Here is a 17,494-nt window from a genome sequence, read left to right on the forward strand (position 1 = left end):
TTGTAGCCCTATTTTCAGACGTAAAACTAGGCATAATACGCCTCGTTTACGTCTGAAAATAGGTCGTGTGAACCCAGCCTAACATACTATTGTATTGTTTTGTGTACACTGTGTTTTTTTTATTTTATATCCCCCAGAGTTTGCATATATTTCTCTGCCACAGTGTCAGACGTTTTTTGCTAAGCGTGTGAACATACCTCTTAGAAATTGGTAGAAATTAAAAAATCCCAAAGATATGATATTAGTTCACATGTAGTCATATATATCCCCTTAGGGTATGTTCACACGCTTAGCATAAAAACATCTGAAATTACGGAGCTGTTTTGAAGGTAAAACAGCTCCTGGTTTTCAGCCGTTTTTTAATTAACTAGCGTTTTTTGCTACGTTTTTTTACAGATGTTTTTGGAGCTGTTTTTCTATAGAGTCAATGAAAAACGGCTCAAGAAGTAACATGCGCTTCTTTTTCGCGGGCGTTTTTTAACGCGGCTGTTTTTCAAAATGGCTGCATAAAAGAACGCCCCGTCGGAACAGAACAACGTTTTTCCCATTGAAATCAATGGGCAGATGTTTGGAGGCGTTCTGCTTCCGATTTCTCAGCCCGAAAAATGGCAGAAAATAAGCCGTGTGAACATACCCTAAAGTATTAACAGCATTGGTTTGCTCAATATGAATCTCCTAATAATGCTCAATGCTTAGATGCTTTCATAGACAAGATCAGGAGATTCCAATTGGCAAGAATCTCCCTCTTTAAAAGTAGCATTGTGATATGAAAAGAGGCGTAACTTCAAGCCCTTAGGCTTCAATGCAAAATCTGTAAGAGGACCCCCTACCTACAATATGCCTATATATATTACTGAAGGAGCGTTTGGGACCCCTCAGACACAGGGCCCAGGTGTAACTGCTTACTCTGCAACCCCTATAACTGCACCCACTATAGCTGAAGAGCAGAATAGAAATAGGTAGAAATTCAAAAATCACAAAGATATATGACATTGGTTCACATGTAGTCAGATTGTCATGTATAACACAACTAGATGAGACAAAGTTCATAGGCTTAAATTTCCAGCTTATACATAGCTAATATTATAGGGTTCAATGTATCATCTCTTACCAAAGTAGCACAAAGAGTCAATGCCCGGAACAAAGCAGGTACAGGTGGCTCTGGAATTACGGACATCCGCTCCATTTTTCAATAGCAAATGAACAATGTCTATATCCTGTTTTAGAATTGTAATATGTAGAGCGGTTTCACCTGATAAGCAGAAATAATGACTTCATAAATCATGTGAAGAGGGACAATTTTGTACTATATATAAATATTCAAAGAAGTCCAGAGAGAGAGAGAGAGAGAGAGATACTTCGTACTGCAGCATGTCAATTCCTGCGCGGAAAGTGTCCAGAATTGCTGATGTCACAATCTCCCAACAGTGAGAAAAATGCAGCTAATTTCCGCAACAATTTTCTGCAGTAAAAAACGCAGGAAATGGTGCGTTTTTTCCGCCGTTTTTGCTGAACAGCAATTCCGTTACAAGGACAAGCCCTTACAGTGAATTATACACTATACTGAAACCAAAAAGGGTAAAGGGAATTTGCAGCGCATGATATCCAAAGAGGAAGCATTTTGTGTTGCACATATTGCTTTCTTTCAGGTAGAAAGCAGCTTCCAATTTCAGAGAGAAGGTGGTTGCCTGTGATAGTTCATACTTCCACAAAATTCTCTCAAGACAGAACTTCTGGTCTTGAGTAAGGCCCCATGCACACAAACGTTGTTTTGTGGCCGCAATTCCCCCGAAAATCCACGGGAGAATTGCAGCCCCATTCATTCCTATGGGGCCATGCACATGACCGTGGTTTCCACGGTCCGTGCATGGCCCAGGATCCTGGACTGCAGAAAGAACTGGCATGTCTTACACAGCCGTGTTCTGCGGTCCAGGCTCATAGGAAATAATGCACGAGGCCATGTGCACGGCCCGCGATTTGCGGGCGGCTTGCGGGTGACACTCCGCCCCTGGGTGATCCGAAAATCACGGCCGTGCACATGGCTACGGTTGTGTGCATGAGGCCTTAGACAATTTGTTGAATTCCTGTTGCTCAAGTTTTTATGGGTCCTTCCTTACCAAGTTTTATCTTAGTGCCTCGCTCGTTATATGGTGTGCAAAACTGAACCATATTACGTACTATATTGTGGCCATTTAGTTATGATTCTGTTTCGCAAATCGAGCTTTCCACTAAAAGCACTGAATTCTATATACGGCATCTTATCAAACATGTTGCAAGAATATGAACATTTAAACGTAGGAATGTGTGCATAGACCTATAGACTAACATTAACCATGTGTTATAGGGAAAAAACTGAACACAAACTCTAAATACGCTTGTGTGAATGAGGCTATGTTCACACGGCAACGCCAATTACGTCTGAAATTACGGAGCTGTTTTCAGACGAAAACAGCTCCTGAATTTCAGACGTTTTGACAAGTGCACGCGTTTTTCGCAGCGTCTTTTACGGACGTAATTGGAGCTGGTTTTCATTGGAGTCAATGAAAAACAGCTCCAATTACGTCCCAAGAAGTGACATGCACTTCTTTGAGGCGGGCGTCTTTTTACATGCCGTCTTTTGACAGCGGCGTGTAAAAAAAAAGCCCGTCTGCACAGAACACCGTAAGACCCATTGAATTCAATGGGCAGATGTTTGCAGACGGTTTGGAGCCATTTTTCGACCGTAATTTGAGGCCGAATACGCCTGAATTACGTCCGTAAATAGGGCGTGTGAACATACCCTTAGGGCTCATCCACACTTCAGTGAAATTCTTCAGCGTGCTATCCATTTTTTTAATGGATAGCACACTTACCCTTTCATTTTTATGGGGCCATGCACACATCCGTGTTTTTTTTCGGAACCATGTGTCCGTTCCGCAAATTATAGAACAGGTCTTATTCCTGCACATTTTCGTGGATCAGTCTCGCCCATTCTTTTCAACTGTCTGTTAAAAAAAACTGACCGCACACGAAAGCCATCCTCGTGCGGTCCATGTTTCGCGGACGTATATAAGGTCACGGATGTGTGCATAAACCCTAATATGCTCAAGACCAATTGTTCTGTAATGGGAGAAATAGACTTGCTTTCTATACAGGTCAAATCAAATACAGTAAGGCTGGTTTCACAGCCCGTTTTGCATCCTGTTGAAAGGGACTATATTTTGGAGAGCCAAATTTACCATTAAAACAGGATGCAACAGGAAAAATGATGCAGGTTTCTTTTTTTCCTGTCCAGTTTAAGAAGAGGATCTAGATGGATCCTGCTTTGCGTGCAATAGAAGTCCATGACAAAAGGTTACAACTGGACAGGCTTCCTGTTGCATCTTGTTTTAAAGAGGCTCTGTCACCACATTATAAGTGCCCTATCTCCTATATAAGGAGATGGGCGCTATAATGTAGGTGACAGTAATGCTTTTTATTTAAAAAAAAACGATCTATTTTTACCACGTTATTAGTGATTTTAGCTTTATGCTAATGAGTTGCTTAATGCCCAAGTGGGCGTATTTTTACTTTAGACCAAGTGGGCGTTGTACAGAGGAGTGTATGATGCTGACCAATCAGTGACCAATCAGCCTCATGCACTCCTCTCCATTCATTTACACAGCAGCATCGCGTTCTTACTAGAAAACGATGTGCTGCCACATACACAGACATTAACGTTAATCAAGTGTCCTGATAATGAATACACATGATCATCCAGCCTGGACGTCATGTGTATTCAGAATCCTGACACTTCTGAATCTTTTCTGTGAGATTTCCAGCAAGGGAAACGAAATCTCGTTTAGATCGTAATCTCGCGAGATTACGCGTGGCTTGCTTGAATCTCACAGAAAAGATTCAGAAGTGTCAGGATTCTGAATACACATGACGTCCAGGCTGGAGGTCATGTATATTCATTATCAGGACACTTGATTAACGTTAATGTCTGTGTATGTGGCTGCACATCGTGTTCTAGTAAGAACGTGATGCTGCTCTGTAAATGCATGGAGAGAAGTGCATGACTCTGATTGGTCAGCATCATACACTCCTCTGTACAACGCCCACTTGGTCGAAAGTAAAAACACGCCCACTTGGGCATTAAGAAACTCATTAGCATAAAGCTAAAAATTGCTAATAAAGTGGTTTCAAATAGATTGTTTTTCTAAATAAAAAGCATTACTGTCACCTACATGATAGCGCCCATCTCCTTATATAGGAGATAGGGCACTTATAATGTGGTGAAAGAGCCTCTTTAAAGATACCTTTTAATAAGATACAAAAATGTGGTATAAACATTAGAGATTTTAGATAAAATGTATTTGCATTTTCAGTAATTCCCTTATATCATGCCTGCAACATAATTCAGTGACATAATCCATTTCCATCAATAACATAATTACTGATAATGACATTTTCTAATATTTTATCTAAAGTTTATTTGATATTAGTTATTAAAAGGGGAATTGACTTTGAACAACCCCTGACCTGCCAGCTGTTTATGGTCAGCCCGGTTACTACCACGCCGCACCCTACAGCAAGAGCCATTCTTACCAGTGACGCTGCCCTCTCGCCAAGACCGATTCACACAGCAATATTATGGCTGCTATATAGCTTTCATATTAAGGCCATAACCTTTGTACCCCCGCAGCTCTACTAAATCATACTTAGATCCTCATAGTGATCTATGGTAATCTAAGTTCAGTTCAGTAGAACTATGGGTAGTCTAGGTGTAGTGGCCAAAATATAGATGTTAAAATAGGACCATGTGAAACCAGCCTAAGGCCAGAATTACACAAGCAATTTGATGCAGGTTTGAAAGTTGTTTAAGCTAAACACAGAAGTGGAAACCTTTTGAATCCACTTCTGGATTCAAAACTATAGCTGAGCAATAAAAAACGGAGCAAAAAACTGCATCAAAATCTATGTGTGTGAACCTGGCCTAATAGTAAGAGGTCCTAAATGGGATTGTCTAAAGAGAACAACCGCTTTATTGCAATGGATGTTTAATGTATTCTCATGGGATAAGTGGCTGGTTATTTCTATTGCGATTTTTGATTTATAATATATTCAAAAGGTTGATGAAAACCCCAACATAAGCTCTAAAAGCAACTGTAAACAGAACCTTAAAATCTGAATTTTTTTTTGTTGATGTTTTCAAGTTTTACTCCATTTCGATTAATCCAGATTTCATAACACTTTCCTTGGCTCACCTGGAGGTTTGACTGCATATACATTATCACAATGGTCCTATAGCTAAAGGAACAATTCCAATAAAAAACATAATAGGCAAAAGCTATTTAAACAATACATCAATACCTATACCAACCCAGGCCAAAAAACCCATATAATGATCTATGTATATCAATATATAAACACAATACCTATAGACATATATGTATATACTACCATGTAGTTATTAAAATAACATAATAGCACACCATTGAACCATACAAAAGATTTTGTATTTTATTTCATCAAAAAGTAAAAGACAATGGACATCAAGACCTAAAATGACAAACAAGTTAAAACAACATGGTGGTGGTGAGGGGACCACAATCTACAGAACAGCATATCACAATCTGTAATGATCAGAGAACACAGAATATCACATGCAATAAATGTAAATACTGCATCAAGAGACAAAGAAAATATACACTTCAGTAAATTTACTGCATATCAGTGCCGTCTCAAAAGTAGAGAAATTTCACAACATAGATAGTACTAAGACTAAATACCAACGACTGTGCTGCATAATGTGCCACTAATAACACCAGACCACCACAGAGCCCCGACGCGCGTTTCGCCGTCAGCTTTTTCAAGGGCCCTTTGTCTCGCGAGATCACGAGAGTGAATAGACATTGCTTCCAGCCAGGACGCGATGTCTATTCCCAATCCTGACACTTCGGTAAAGTTTCTGTGGGACTTACTCACACAGCACAGCGTGATCTCGCTGTGAATGACAGCACAGCGAGATAATGCTGTGTGTGCAGTGAAAGAAGCTGGGCTGGAACAATGAGAAGTGTATGACACTGATTGGTCACTGATTGGTCAGCCTCATACACTTCTCTTCACAACGCCCAGTTGGTAAAAAGTAAGAAAAATGCCCAGTTGTCTATTAAGAAACTAATGAGCATAAATCTAAAATTGTTTATAACTTGCTCAAAATTGATCGTTTTTCCAAAATAAAAACCACTGTTGTTATCTACATTACAGCGCAGATCAGATTATGTAGGAGATAGGGCATTTATAGTGTGGTGACAGAGCCTCTTTATTCTAAACTTAAAAAGTGATACATGAAAAAGATACTCTTATTATGCTCATTTGCAAATCCCTAAGAACAAAGAAATTCTCATAGCAGGGATTCCCACTTTCAATGAGATTTACTAGTTAGAAGCTATATGAACTATTGGTCTATACTGCATATATAATATCCAGCACTTTAAGGCCATGTTCACACTGTGTTCAGGAATTACATTCTTAATTTTGCCTCAGACATATGCCATTTTATGCCATTGACTCCTATTGAAAAAAAAGTATACCATGTGCTATACTTTTTTTTTATATATACGGTTGTATTCAAAATTATAATCTACTATGCTCAGTGGAGTCAGAGGTATACTAACTTTGGATCTTGTTGGCTAATGGGCTAGTTAGACGTTTACGTTGATGTTGAATTGAGACAGGCAAGCCAAATTATATCATCGTGACAATGTAGTGTGTAGAGGTGGTTATTTTTCTACGTGTACACCTATTATACTAATCCAAATAATCTATGTATGTATTTTCCGCAATGCAGTTTTAGGGATGACTAGGCAGATAGTGGATAAAATCAGGCCATACTTATGTGTTTATTTTACAGGCAACGCCAACTATAGAGCATCTGAAAAGTTTTGATAACGCTTCACTTCTGCTTTAACCCGTTAGTGACCGGCCCATCGTGTTTTTACGTCGGTCACTAACGGGCCTTATTCCGATACCATAGACTTTTTACGTCGCGGCATCGGAATAAGTAAACAGAGCAGGGAGCTGTCAGATCTCCCTGCTCTCAGCTGCCAGAGGCAGCTGAGGGCTGGGAGCGTCCCTGCTCTGCCGGGTGAGATCGATATTAGTATCGATCTCACCCGTTTAACCCCTCAGATGCGGTGCTCAATAGCGAGCACCGCATCTGAGTGGTTTTGGAGAGAGGGAGGGAGCTCCCTCTCTCTCCCACCGACACCCGGCGATACGATCGCCGAGTGTCAGTGTCTCCCATGGCAGCCGGGGGCCTAATAAAGGCCCCCAGGTCTGCCTGTAATGAATGCCTGCTAGGGAATGCCGGAGGCATGACCTAGCAGATGCCTGTCCGTTTTAAACGGACAGGCAGTAATACACTGCAATACAGAAGTATTGCAGTGTATTATAATAGCGATCGCAGAATCGCATATTAAAGTCCCCTAGTGGGACTAGTAAAAAAGTGAAAAAAAAAGTTTAATAAAGTTAATAAAAAAAAATGTGAAAAAAAAATGAAAAACCCACTTTTTCCCCTTACAAAATGCTTTACTATTAATAAATCAAAATAAAGTAAAAAAGTTACACATATTTGGTATCGCCGCGTCAGTAACGACCCCGACTATAAAGCGATTACATTACTTAACCCACACGGTGAACGCCGTAAAAAATGAAATAAAAAATGACAGAAAAATTGCTGTTTTCTGTGAATCCTGACTTTAAAAAAATGTGATTAAAAAGTGATCAAAAAGTCGCATCTACTCCAAAATGGTACCAATAAAAACTACAAGTCATCTCGCAAAAAAAGCCCTCATACAACCGCATCGGCGAAAAAATAAAAACGTTACGGCTCTTCAAATATGGAGACACAAAAACAAATAATTTTGAAAAAAAAGTGTTTTTACTGTGTAAAAGTAGTAAAACATACAAAAACTATACACATTTGGTATCGTTGCAATCGTAACAACCCGCTGAATAAATTTATTGTGTTATTTATACCACACGGTAAACGGCGTAGATTTAGGACGCAAAAAAGAGTGGCGAAATTTCAGATTTTTTTCTATTCCCCCCCAAAAAAAAGTAAATAAAAGTTAATCAATTTATAATATGTACCTCAAAATGGTGCTATTAAAAAGTACAACTTGTCCCGCAAAAAACAAGACCTTATACAGCTATGTCGACGCAAAAATAAAAGAGTTATAGCTCTTGGAATGCGACGATTGAAAAACGTAAAAAATAGCTTGGTCATTAAGGTCTAAAATAGGCTGGTCATTAAGGGGTTAAGACAAAACGCTGACCTAATATGATTCTAACAATATGCTGATTCTACTCTCAATGCAATTAAGTCTAATCATTTAAGAACAATTAGTTATACAAAGCAAATGATATACGCATGAATATAGCCTAGAGGGTGATATAGAATATCTGCTAACTCAAACAAATAGTAAGACAATCATCAGCAATGCCATAAGAAAACATCCAGTTGTGTTCATGGTTATACACATACCTTTGCATATGTCAGATACCACGTGCTCATTAATTATTGATGGTAAATAATCTAATATGACGTTCACCATTTCCTTCTGTCCGTGCAATATGGCAGAATGTAAGATTGTCTCTCCCAGACTGCCTGTAAAATAGATTCATATGAGAAAAGAAATAAATAACCACATTAATAAAAAAAAAAACATTATATCATGTATGTCTTGAAAACAAAACTACAGTATCAGCCGCAATACACTATAACATTTTCTAATTGGTGGTGGGGATGCCTACTTTTAGACAACTCCTCTTTTATCAAATTAGCACCCCCATTAATAGGAAGTAGGAATATTCACTATAGATCCATTCTAAACGAATCGAATTTGGTCTGAATTTCCCAAAAGTTTTGGATTCTGCGAAATCTGAAACTTTTGGAGTTTGCGGCACATGAAACGCCACTCAACTGCTGGCTGCCATTTTACAGATTAGAAAAAGTAAAAGAGAGAGGAGGAGATAAAAGAAAAAAAAATAACATACTCACATGGTCTCCCGTAGTGACACGTTCCTGTGGGCCTCCTTAGGTAACGTAATTCCGTCCGATGCGACCGCTGCAGCCAAAAAGAGGTTGCGGCAATCATATGGGACAAAACTACGTTATCTCAGCAGGCCACCAGGGACGCATCGCAGCAGTGGTCACATGGGACAAAACAAAGTTATCTCAGGAGAATGTCGGTGACGTGTCACTACGGGAGACCCGGGGAGGTGAGTATGGTATTTTTTATAAGGGGTGGAGTTGCAGGTGCCTTGATTGCCCTGTTTAATTCTGTGATGTCTTCTAGAACTGTATCCAACTTGGATGCAGTCCTAGAAAACATTAGAGAGTCAGTGCAATCAAGGCACTTGCAATTTGTGACAAATTTATTCGGACCAAATCGAATTGGTCAGCCAATTAAATGTGTCCGGAGATGAATTTCGGGGAAATTCGCTCATATCTAGCATTCACCGCATAAAAAAAATATCTAAAAATTAAGCCAAATATATGCTGTCTATACTACAGATCCCTAAAAAAGCATGTGTATAAAATCCTATAAATAAAAAATATATTTCAAAATATATTTCCTACTTATTAAACACTCCGAGGTATAAATCCGTCTTTGACATTTCTATGAAAATGTAGTTCTCGGCCTTATTTTTAAAATTGACTTTTGATATGTCAATATATAAAACAGACTATACCTGTTTAGAACTGGAATACATTATGGATTGTATATGGAAAGGAAATTGGGGAGCCACTACTTGGGAGGCAGTTTGAGGGTACTGTAAGTATGGTAAGCTAGCAGAGGTGTAGCTTGGTTCTCCTGCACCCGGGGCAAAGATTCAGATTGGCGCCCCCCCCCCCCAACTTATTTCCCGACATCTCCTTCCCCCTTTGCTTTCTCTACCAATCAACGAGGTGTAATTGGTTTTCACAATTTTTTTAATGTAACTCGAGTATAAAAGCATTTCTACATTTTGCAAGCGATATAGTTCTATAATGTAATTAACATAAAAATAAATTAAAAGAAAATAAATTAAAGAGGCCACACACAGCCCCCTGTAGATTGTGCCACACACATCCCCCCTTGTAGATAGCGCCACACACAGCCCCTCTCTTGTAGATAGTGCCACACACATCCCCCCTTGTAAATAGCGCACACACAGCCCCCCTTGTAAATAGTGCCACAGCCCCTCTTGTAAATAGCACCACACAGCCCCCCTTGTAAATAGCGCCACACTGCCCCCCTTGTAAATAGCGCCACACAGCCCCCCTTGTAATTAGTGCCACACAGCCCCCCTTATAAATAGTGCCACACATAGCCCGCTGCCCCTTTGTAAATAGCGCCACATTTCCCCCCCTCTTGTAAAAAGTGCCACATTCCCCACCTTTTAAATAGCGCCACACTCCCCCTCTTGTACTTAGTGCCACACTGTGAACAGAGCGGTGAGCGGTAGCCTACCGCTACCACTCTCTGCTCTGCCTGGTGTGACTTACCGGAGGAGCCGAGGAGGTCATGCGGTGCAGGCAGTGGCGGAGTTCCTTCTGACTAGGGTTGGTGACAGCCAGGGCCGGCCTTAGCTTGGATGGCGCCCTGTGCGGGACTCTCTATTGCCACCCCCTACACAAACCAAAAATTAACCACATATATGGACACGCTGGAACATATATACTGTACATACATAAAGACAGATATTTAGACATACAGGCAAATATACATACACACATTCTGGAATACATACATACAACTATATAGACGTACAGACACATATACACACACACACACACACACACACACACACACACACACCGGCAGATAAATACTCATACACGGACATATACAAATACATAAAAGGCACAAATATACAAGCACAAAGACACATTCACAAAAAGACCCATATATACGCACACAGGCACATATGTACACAGCACAGATAATGTAGTAGATGTTACCTGCAGTCCTATGCAACACCACAGATAACACAGTGATAACTCCCTGAGTACAGATAATGTAGTAGATGTTGCCTGCAGTCCTATGTAACACCACAGATAACACAGTGATAGCTCTCTGATTACAGATAATGTGGTAGATGTTGCCTGAAGTCCTATGTAAGACCACAGATAACACAGTGATAACTCCCTAAATACAGATGGTAGTGTTACCTGCAGTCCTATGTAACACCACAGATAACACAGTGATAACTCCCTAAATACAGATGGTAGTGTTACCTGCAGTCCTATGTAACACCACAGATAACACACAGTGATAACTCTCTGAGTACAGATAATGTAGTAGATGTAAGAGACATACACATGCAGAGACACAGAGACACACACACACACACACACACACACACACACACACACACTGTAACATATACACATACTAAGACAGAGACACACACTGTATACACACTACACACACATATACACACAGACACTCACCATGTCTCCTTGCTGACAGGTCAGGATGGGCTGTGGGCGGAGCTTCCTCCTCTGCTTCTCGGCTGTGTGTAACAGCAGAGCACAAAGTAGAGGCAGAGCTGGAAGGCTGCAGCATGGGAGTGGACCTGTCCCCTGACCTGAGTCATCTGACCTCATGTCACTGACTGAGGTCAGGTGACAGGTAAGGTGACTGGACTGGTCCACTTCCTGGCCGTCACAGACCCCAGTCAGAACGCCGTAATTTCCTGGCTCTTCCTAAAGCTGCTGCCGGTGTCCGACATACGGGGCGCCTATCAGCAGCGATCAGCTGCTCTTCGTCGCCCCCCCCCCCTTCCCTACCAACTAGTAGCGCCCGGGGCACATGCCCCGCCTGCCCCCCCCTAGCTACGCCCCTGGCTACACAGGCCTTCCCCTGACTGCACCGAATCTCTGTTTTAGAAACGGACACTCTTTTCCTACTTATTTAAAAGTTATTTTGAATTCAGAAAACAAATGAAAGATAAAGTTTTACTTTGGTCATGGACTTCAAGCAGTGGTGAGGCCCATTGACTTCCTCAGTCTGGCTGTAGACCTAGAAATACATAGGTCCAGCCAGAAAGAAGAAATGTCATGTTAGTAAAACCAATACGCTCCGCAGCACACATAACATTTGCGGACTTCATTGCAGAATTTTGACTCCCCATTGAAGTCAATGGAGAAATTCCACAATGAGTCCGCAAAAAGTCCGCTACACGTCCGCAACAGTCAGTGTATGCTGCGGACACCAAATTCCGCACCGCAGCCTATGCTCCGCAGCGGAATTGTCCGCAACGTGTAAACGAACCCAACTAAAAAGCTGGGGAAAGCAATGGAGAAACGTGTACGCTGCGGATTTCCGCTGTGGACTGTCCGCAGCGGAATTCCAGAGCAATTCCGCCACGCCTGGTCATGCCCTTAGGCTGGATTCACACTGTGTGTTTTTGTTGCGTTTTTTAACATGGGTTTTATTTGTCTTGGTTGAACTCCAATTGAGGGACATGGAAGTTTATCTACTAAAAAAAACGCATGTTAAAAATGCAACAAAAATGCAGTGTGAACCCAGCCAAAGGGTACTCCAATTATATTACTTTTAAGAAAATGGAATTCATTAGAAGTTATCAATACAATATAACTTAAAGCGCAAATTCACCTTTAGACAAGTTGTGACCAATAAAATATTTTAAAAAAACCAATATATATCTTAAAGGCTATGTAAACCTTTGAAAGTGATTTTTTTTTTTTTTTACAGCTGCTCTGTATCCTGTATACAGAGCAGCTGTATTGTTCGCTAAGACCTGAATCCATCAGGTCCGCAGGACTGACTGGTTCAGTGAAAGCGGGTCTCTGACACGCAGGATCCACCTGTTATCTGTCACATCTAAGTTCATAACTCAGAGACATGAAAGACACGCTGGACCCGCTGACACTGAACCCGTCAGTCCCGCAGACCTGACGGATTCAGGTCTTAGTGAACGATACAGCTGCTCCGTATACAGGATACAGAGCAACTCTCAAATTTTTAATAAAAACTAATTTGATACACTGATAGACATTTTTATTTTAAAAAATAATAATACCGGTAAATCACTTTCAAAGGTTTACATAGCCTTTAATTACTTATTTTGTCTCCTTAGTTCTGTTTCCCTTCTAAGTGTATTTGCTACCGGAGTACGTTTTTTGCTCATCGCAGTTGCGCGTATCATCAGTATGTGCTGCGTGGCTGCGTGATTTTCACGCATATGCCATCCTTATGACACGCAGTTTTGAACTTTAGAAAAAGAAACAAAGGAGGGGCTTTTATTTTTTCCTTCATTTCTTGATCTACTGTTGCGCGAATCACACGCGTCACACGGAAGTGCTTCCGTGTGCCGTGCACGATTTTCACGCACCCATTGGCTTCAATGGGTGCGTGATGCACGAAGAACGGCCAAGTATAGGACATGTCGTGAGTTTTACGCAGCGTACATACGCTGCGTGAAAATCACGGACTCTCTGAACGGCCCCATTCACTAACATACAGTAGGTCCGTGCGACGGGCGTGATTTTCACGCGCGTATCACGGACGTAATACACGTTCATGTGAATAAGGTCTGTGGATAATCCCCATTTCACAAAGTGGTCAGTAGATATGTTTTGTTTTTATCTGTTTGTCTGTGCCAGAGTATGGGCTATTTGAGGTCGAAACTGTCTCTTTAAATAGAATGTGTTGTCCAGAAGTTGGAGTGCCTAGGAAGACATGTTGCAGATATAACCTTGTGCATGTTATTGTTTTGCCGTCATTTGTACTGTCATTTGTACTGCATTGTGTCATATGTACCTTTGTTTTTTTAAAGGCACTGCTGGCTGCTGTCACTTTAAGATTTTTTTGGCAGCGGGAATAACGTAACAAAACAGATGGACAGTCTGTATTATGTGTCACAATGTCGTTTGCTGTGATAAGACGGTGATCACACATCAGGAGAAGGAAGTGTTTAGTGCATGTATCCCTTAGAAGATATGTGCACTGGGCTCTAAACTTTAATATTTACTTCCAATGGATAAATATCTGTCTTGATCATGTGATGGACGCACAGGTGGAGGACTGAATTACAGTTACAGTACAGTTATCTGTGTGTATCAAGCCAAATACACGTGTCCATCACATGACCAGGACAGAATTTTATCCCTAGGAGTAAACACTAAAAGTTCCTATTACATCACTGCAAGCAGAGATCTTAAAAGCTGTGATTATACAACTTTTATACAACTTTTCACTTTACAAAGAATAACATTTATATGCCAAAGCTGGACAACTCTTTTGAGTATATTTTAATAAAAGGATTTCTTCTAAATGAGGAGCACTATTTTTTCTATTGACGGTGTCTTATTCCGTGTGTCCATTTCTCTCACAACAAGAGGTAAAATAACCTAACAAAATATTATTTATATATCTGACCTGCAAATGTACAACTTCATATAATAACTGTATATGCACCTATATATTCTATATAACTCTTCATATAAGAGCATGCACATTCAGAAGAACTATAAAGTGCTGGTTATTAGTGAGCCTCACTGCATAGTCCTAAATTCACTAGACCAAGACTGGGATAGGGAAATAAGCGGAGCATTCAATTTGAGCAAACTGCTCCTTTATTTCTGTGTCCACATATTGATGTTTATATGTGGCGATTTTTTTTCAGCCCAAACCAAGAGTGGATCCTAAAGTGAAGTAAAACATGAAGTAAAGACTCACAAAAACTATGTTAAAACCACAAAGCAGAACATTATGGGGAGAAAGGCTACAAGATTTGAAAAACATGGCTGCCTTCTGCCAAAAACAGCTCTACACCTGTCCAGAGCTTGTTTGTAGTATCAATTACTTCAATAGAGCTGATTTTTAATACCAGACACAACCCATAGACAAAGTGCAGCCATATTTTTATAATCCTGAACAACCCGTTTAACTAAATACACCTAAAAACGTTTTTCCTATAGCAGTCCTAACCTACAGAATGCAGAAATATGCAGGCGTGAAACACTTAAAACTAGCGTTACAGTTCCGCCACTCTATTTGCATGTGGTTATATAAAGAATCATATATAGTGTATAGGTGCCCATCTTGCCGTTCCAGTGACCCGTTTTTATACCAAAAATCCTTGAAGGGCTCAGATATTATAAATGAGTAATAGTGCCAAGTGATTGTTTCCAGTCATTTGTAATCCCCTTTAAATATGATTTTGCATTAATTTGCCTGCCTCGTTGGGAATCATTTTGTGTGTTTATTTAGCACTTTATATAGTTGAAGGAAAATGTTTTTCCTATAGAAATCTTCCCTTCTTAGGAGGTGCATTGGTAGCGTTAATATTTTTCTCATTACCCTGAAATAATGGATAATAACATTGCACAAAATAACTCCGTAAACAAACATCACTCAGCCAGATTTGTGATTTCAATACTTGACAAAATGACAAGACAAACATGAGCAGAGGGCCTAAGCTTGGAATTAATTCACAGCTTTACTACATTAAGCTAACCATGCACATGATACAGAAGATAAAGGTTTAGTTCTGCTGCATAACCTTACTTTAATTATGTTCAAATAATTCACAATTTAATGCTTCAAAAACTCTTACCACATCATTTAAAAACAATAAATGACTTTGCATCACAGAGCGCTGCGGTTCACTGTTTGGGGAATATAAATATTTTTTTGCCATCAGCTAAAAAACTAATTATAGAACAAAAAGAAGTATATTTATATATAAACAGCATTGTTGTATGTTCCATGCTTATTAATGTTTTAAAAAATAATTGTTTCATTATGATTTCTATTGGTTATGAGTAGTAATAGTAGTATCAGACAATACGTTTGTTTTTTTTTACTTACAAAAGTGACAGTACAGTAAATACAGTAATGTATATTAAGGCTGAGTTTTGGGTCAAACATTAGAAATGCACTTCATCAGGCAAGCTAACTTGTTGTCTGCCATTTTTGGGGACCACCTGTGACGCTGTTAAGATGTTATTACCTACTATTTGCATGGCTATGGCAAATTTTCAAATACAGTACTCTCTTAAAGGGGTTTTCCCACGAGGGACATTTATGACATTTCCACCGGATATGTCATAAATGTCAGATAGATGCGGGTCCCATCTCTGGGACCCGCACCTATCTCTAGAACAGGGCCCCCTAATCCCCGTTCTAGCTTTGTCTGCTATCACTGACTCCCGGCCACTTCCTGACTTTATGGTCAGGCGTTACGAAAACAGCGTAGCCCGCTGAGCTATGCTGTTTCCGTAACTCCCATAGTAGTGAATAGCAGTTAAGGAAGCAGCGTAGCATGCGAGCTACACTGTTTCCGTAACTACCATTCAGTTCTATGGGGCTTACGTAAACAGCGTAGCTCAGCTCAGTGAAGGTGAACTTCATGGTTGGAAATCAGCTGACACACAGAGATAGAACGGGGTTTAGGGGGCCCCGTTTTAAAAATAGGTGCGGGTCCCAGAGGTGGGACCCGCATTTATCTGACATTTATGGCATATCCTGTGGATATGTCATGAATGTTCCTCGTGGGAAAACCCCTTTAAGTATTAGAACTTGAAACCATAACTCTATGAAATACAAGTTATTGATTCCAAAGCCTCCAAAAGGTCCATCCAATATCGGAAAAAAAGCTTAAAGAATATGTATACCTTTGAAGTGAAATTTAGTTTTTTTTATTTTTTTATCTAGATTTTATCTAATTTAAATAGATTTTTATTTTACAAAACGTTAGCGCTTTTTAAGGCACAGTTTCTATGTTTTCTGTATACAAAGAAGCTGCATCCTGCCGTCAAAGCTGATTTAGTCAGGTTAGTTGCACTGACTGGTCCGGTTAAAGCTGGTCCAGCAAATAACAATCAAATAAAACTTCATAAACTTATATACATAGAAGCTATACCTTTAAAAGTAAAAATATTTTTTAATAAAAATTTATGTAAAAGTTGATTAAAATAAGATAAAACATTGATTCATTAAAAAAATAATTATTTTTTTTAACTTATAAAGGTGTACATACCCTGTATGATTACATAAAGAATAAACACAAAAATAATATAGATAAAGTCTTTACATATACAAGTCAGAAGAGATGCTAGAACCTAGTGCATAACTTTTTATGTTGAGGATATGAGCTTCTTCAGGGTCCTCCACAGTACAACACTGTGTGTGGTAAAAATAAAAAGGTAGCCACCCTCACCTGATGTCCAAGTGGGTAGTTTGTCCTTTCACAGATAAATATCAATACAGTTTATAAAGTACCGGTAGATAACAGTACATAACAGTACAATGCTCCCCATAGCTGCCCATACAGTATAAAGCCCCCATAGTTTCCCCATACAGTATAAAGCCCCCATACAGTATAATGCCGCCATATCTGCCCCATACAGTATAATGCCCCCATACAGTATAATGCACCCCATAGCGGCCCCATAAAGTATAATGCCCCCATATCTGCCCCATACAGTATAATGCCCCCATACAGTATA

At 39.9% G+C, this 17,494-nt stretch overlaps 1 protein-coding gene across 1 annotated transcript in view; it reads right to left on the reverse strand.

Moving 5' to 3' along the window:
• The window catches only part of LOC142760860 (transient receptor potential cation channel subfamily V member 5-like), a 44,755-nt gene that overhangs the window by 16,295 nt on the left and 10,966 nt on the right, over nucleotides 1-17,494 (reverse strand). The window contains exons 3-4 of the mRNA XM_075864034.1: nucleotides 8,513-8,635; nucleotides 1,112-1,252 (exon numbers count right to left, since the gene is read on the reverse strand). Coding sequence (XP_075720149.1) covers nucleotides 1,112-1,252; nucleotides 8,513-8,635 — 264 coding nt within the window. The remainder of the gene's footprint in view (nucleotides 1-1,111; nucleotides 1,253-8,512; nucleotides 8,636-17,494) is intronic.

This window comes from Rhinoderma darwinii, chromosome 4 (genome assembly GCF_050947455.1).
Source record: "Rhinoderma darwinii isolate aRhiDar2 chromosome 4, aRhiDar2.hap1, whole genome shotgun sequence".
Taxonomy (NCBI): domain Eukaryota; kingdom Metazoa; phylum Chordata; class Amphibia; order Anura; family Rhinodermatidae; genus Rhinoderma; species Rhinoderma darwinii.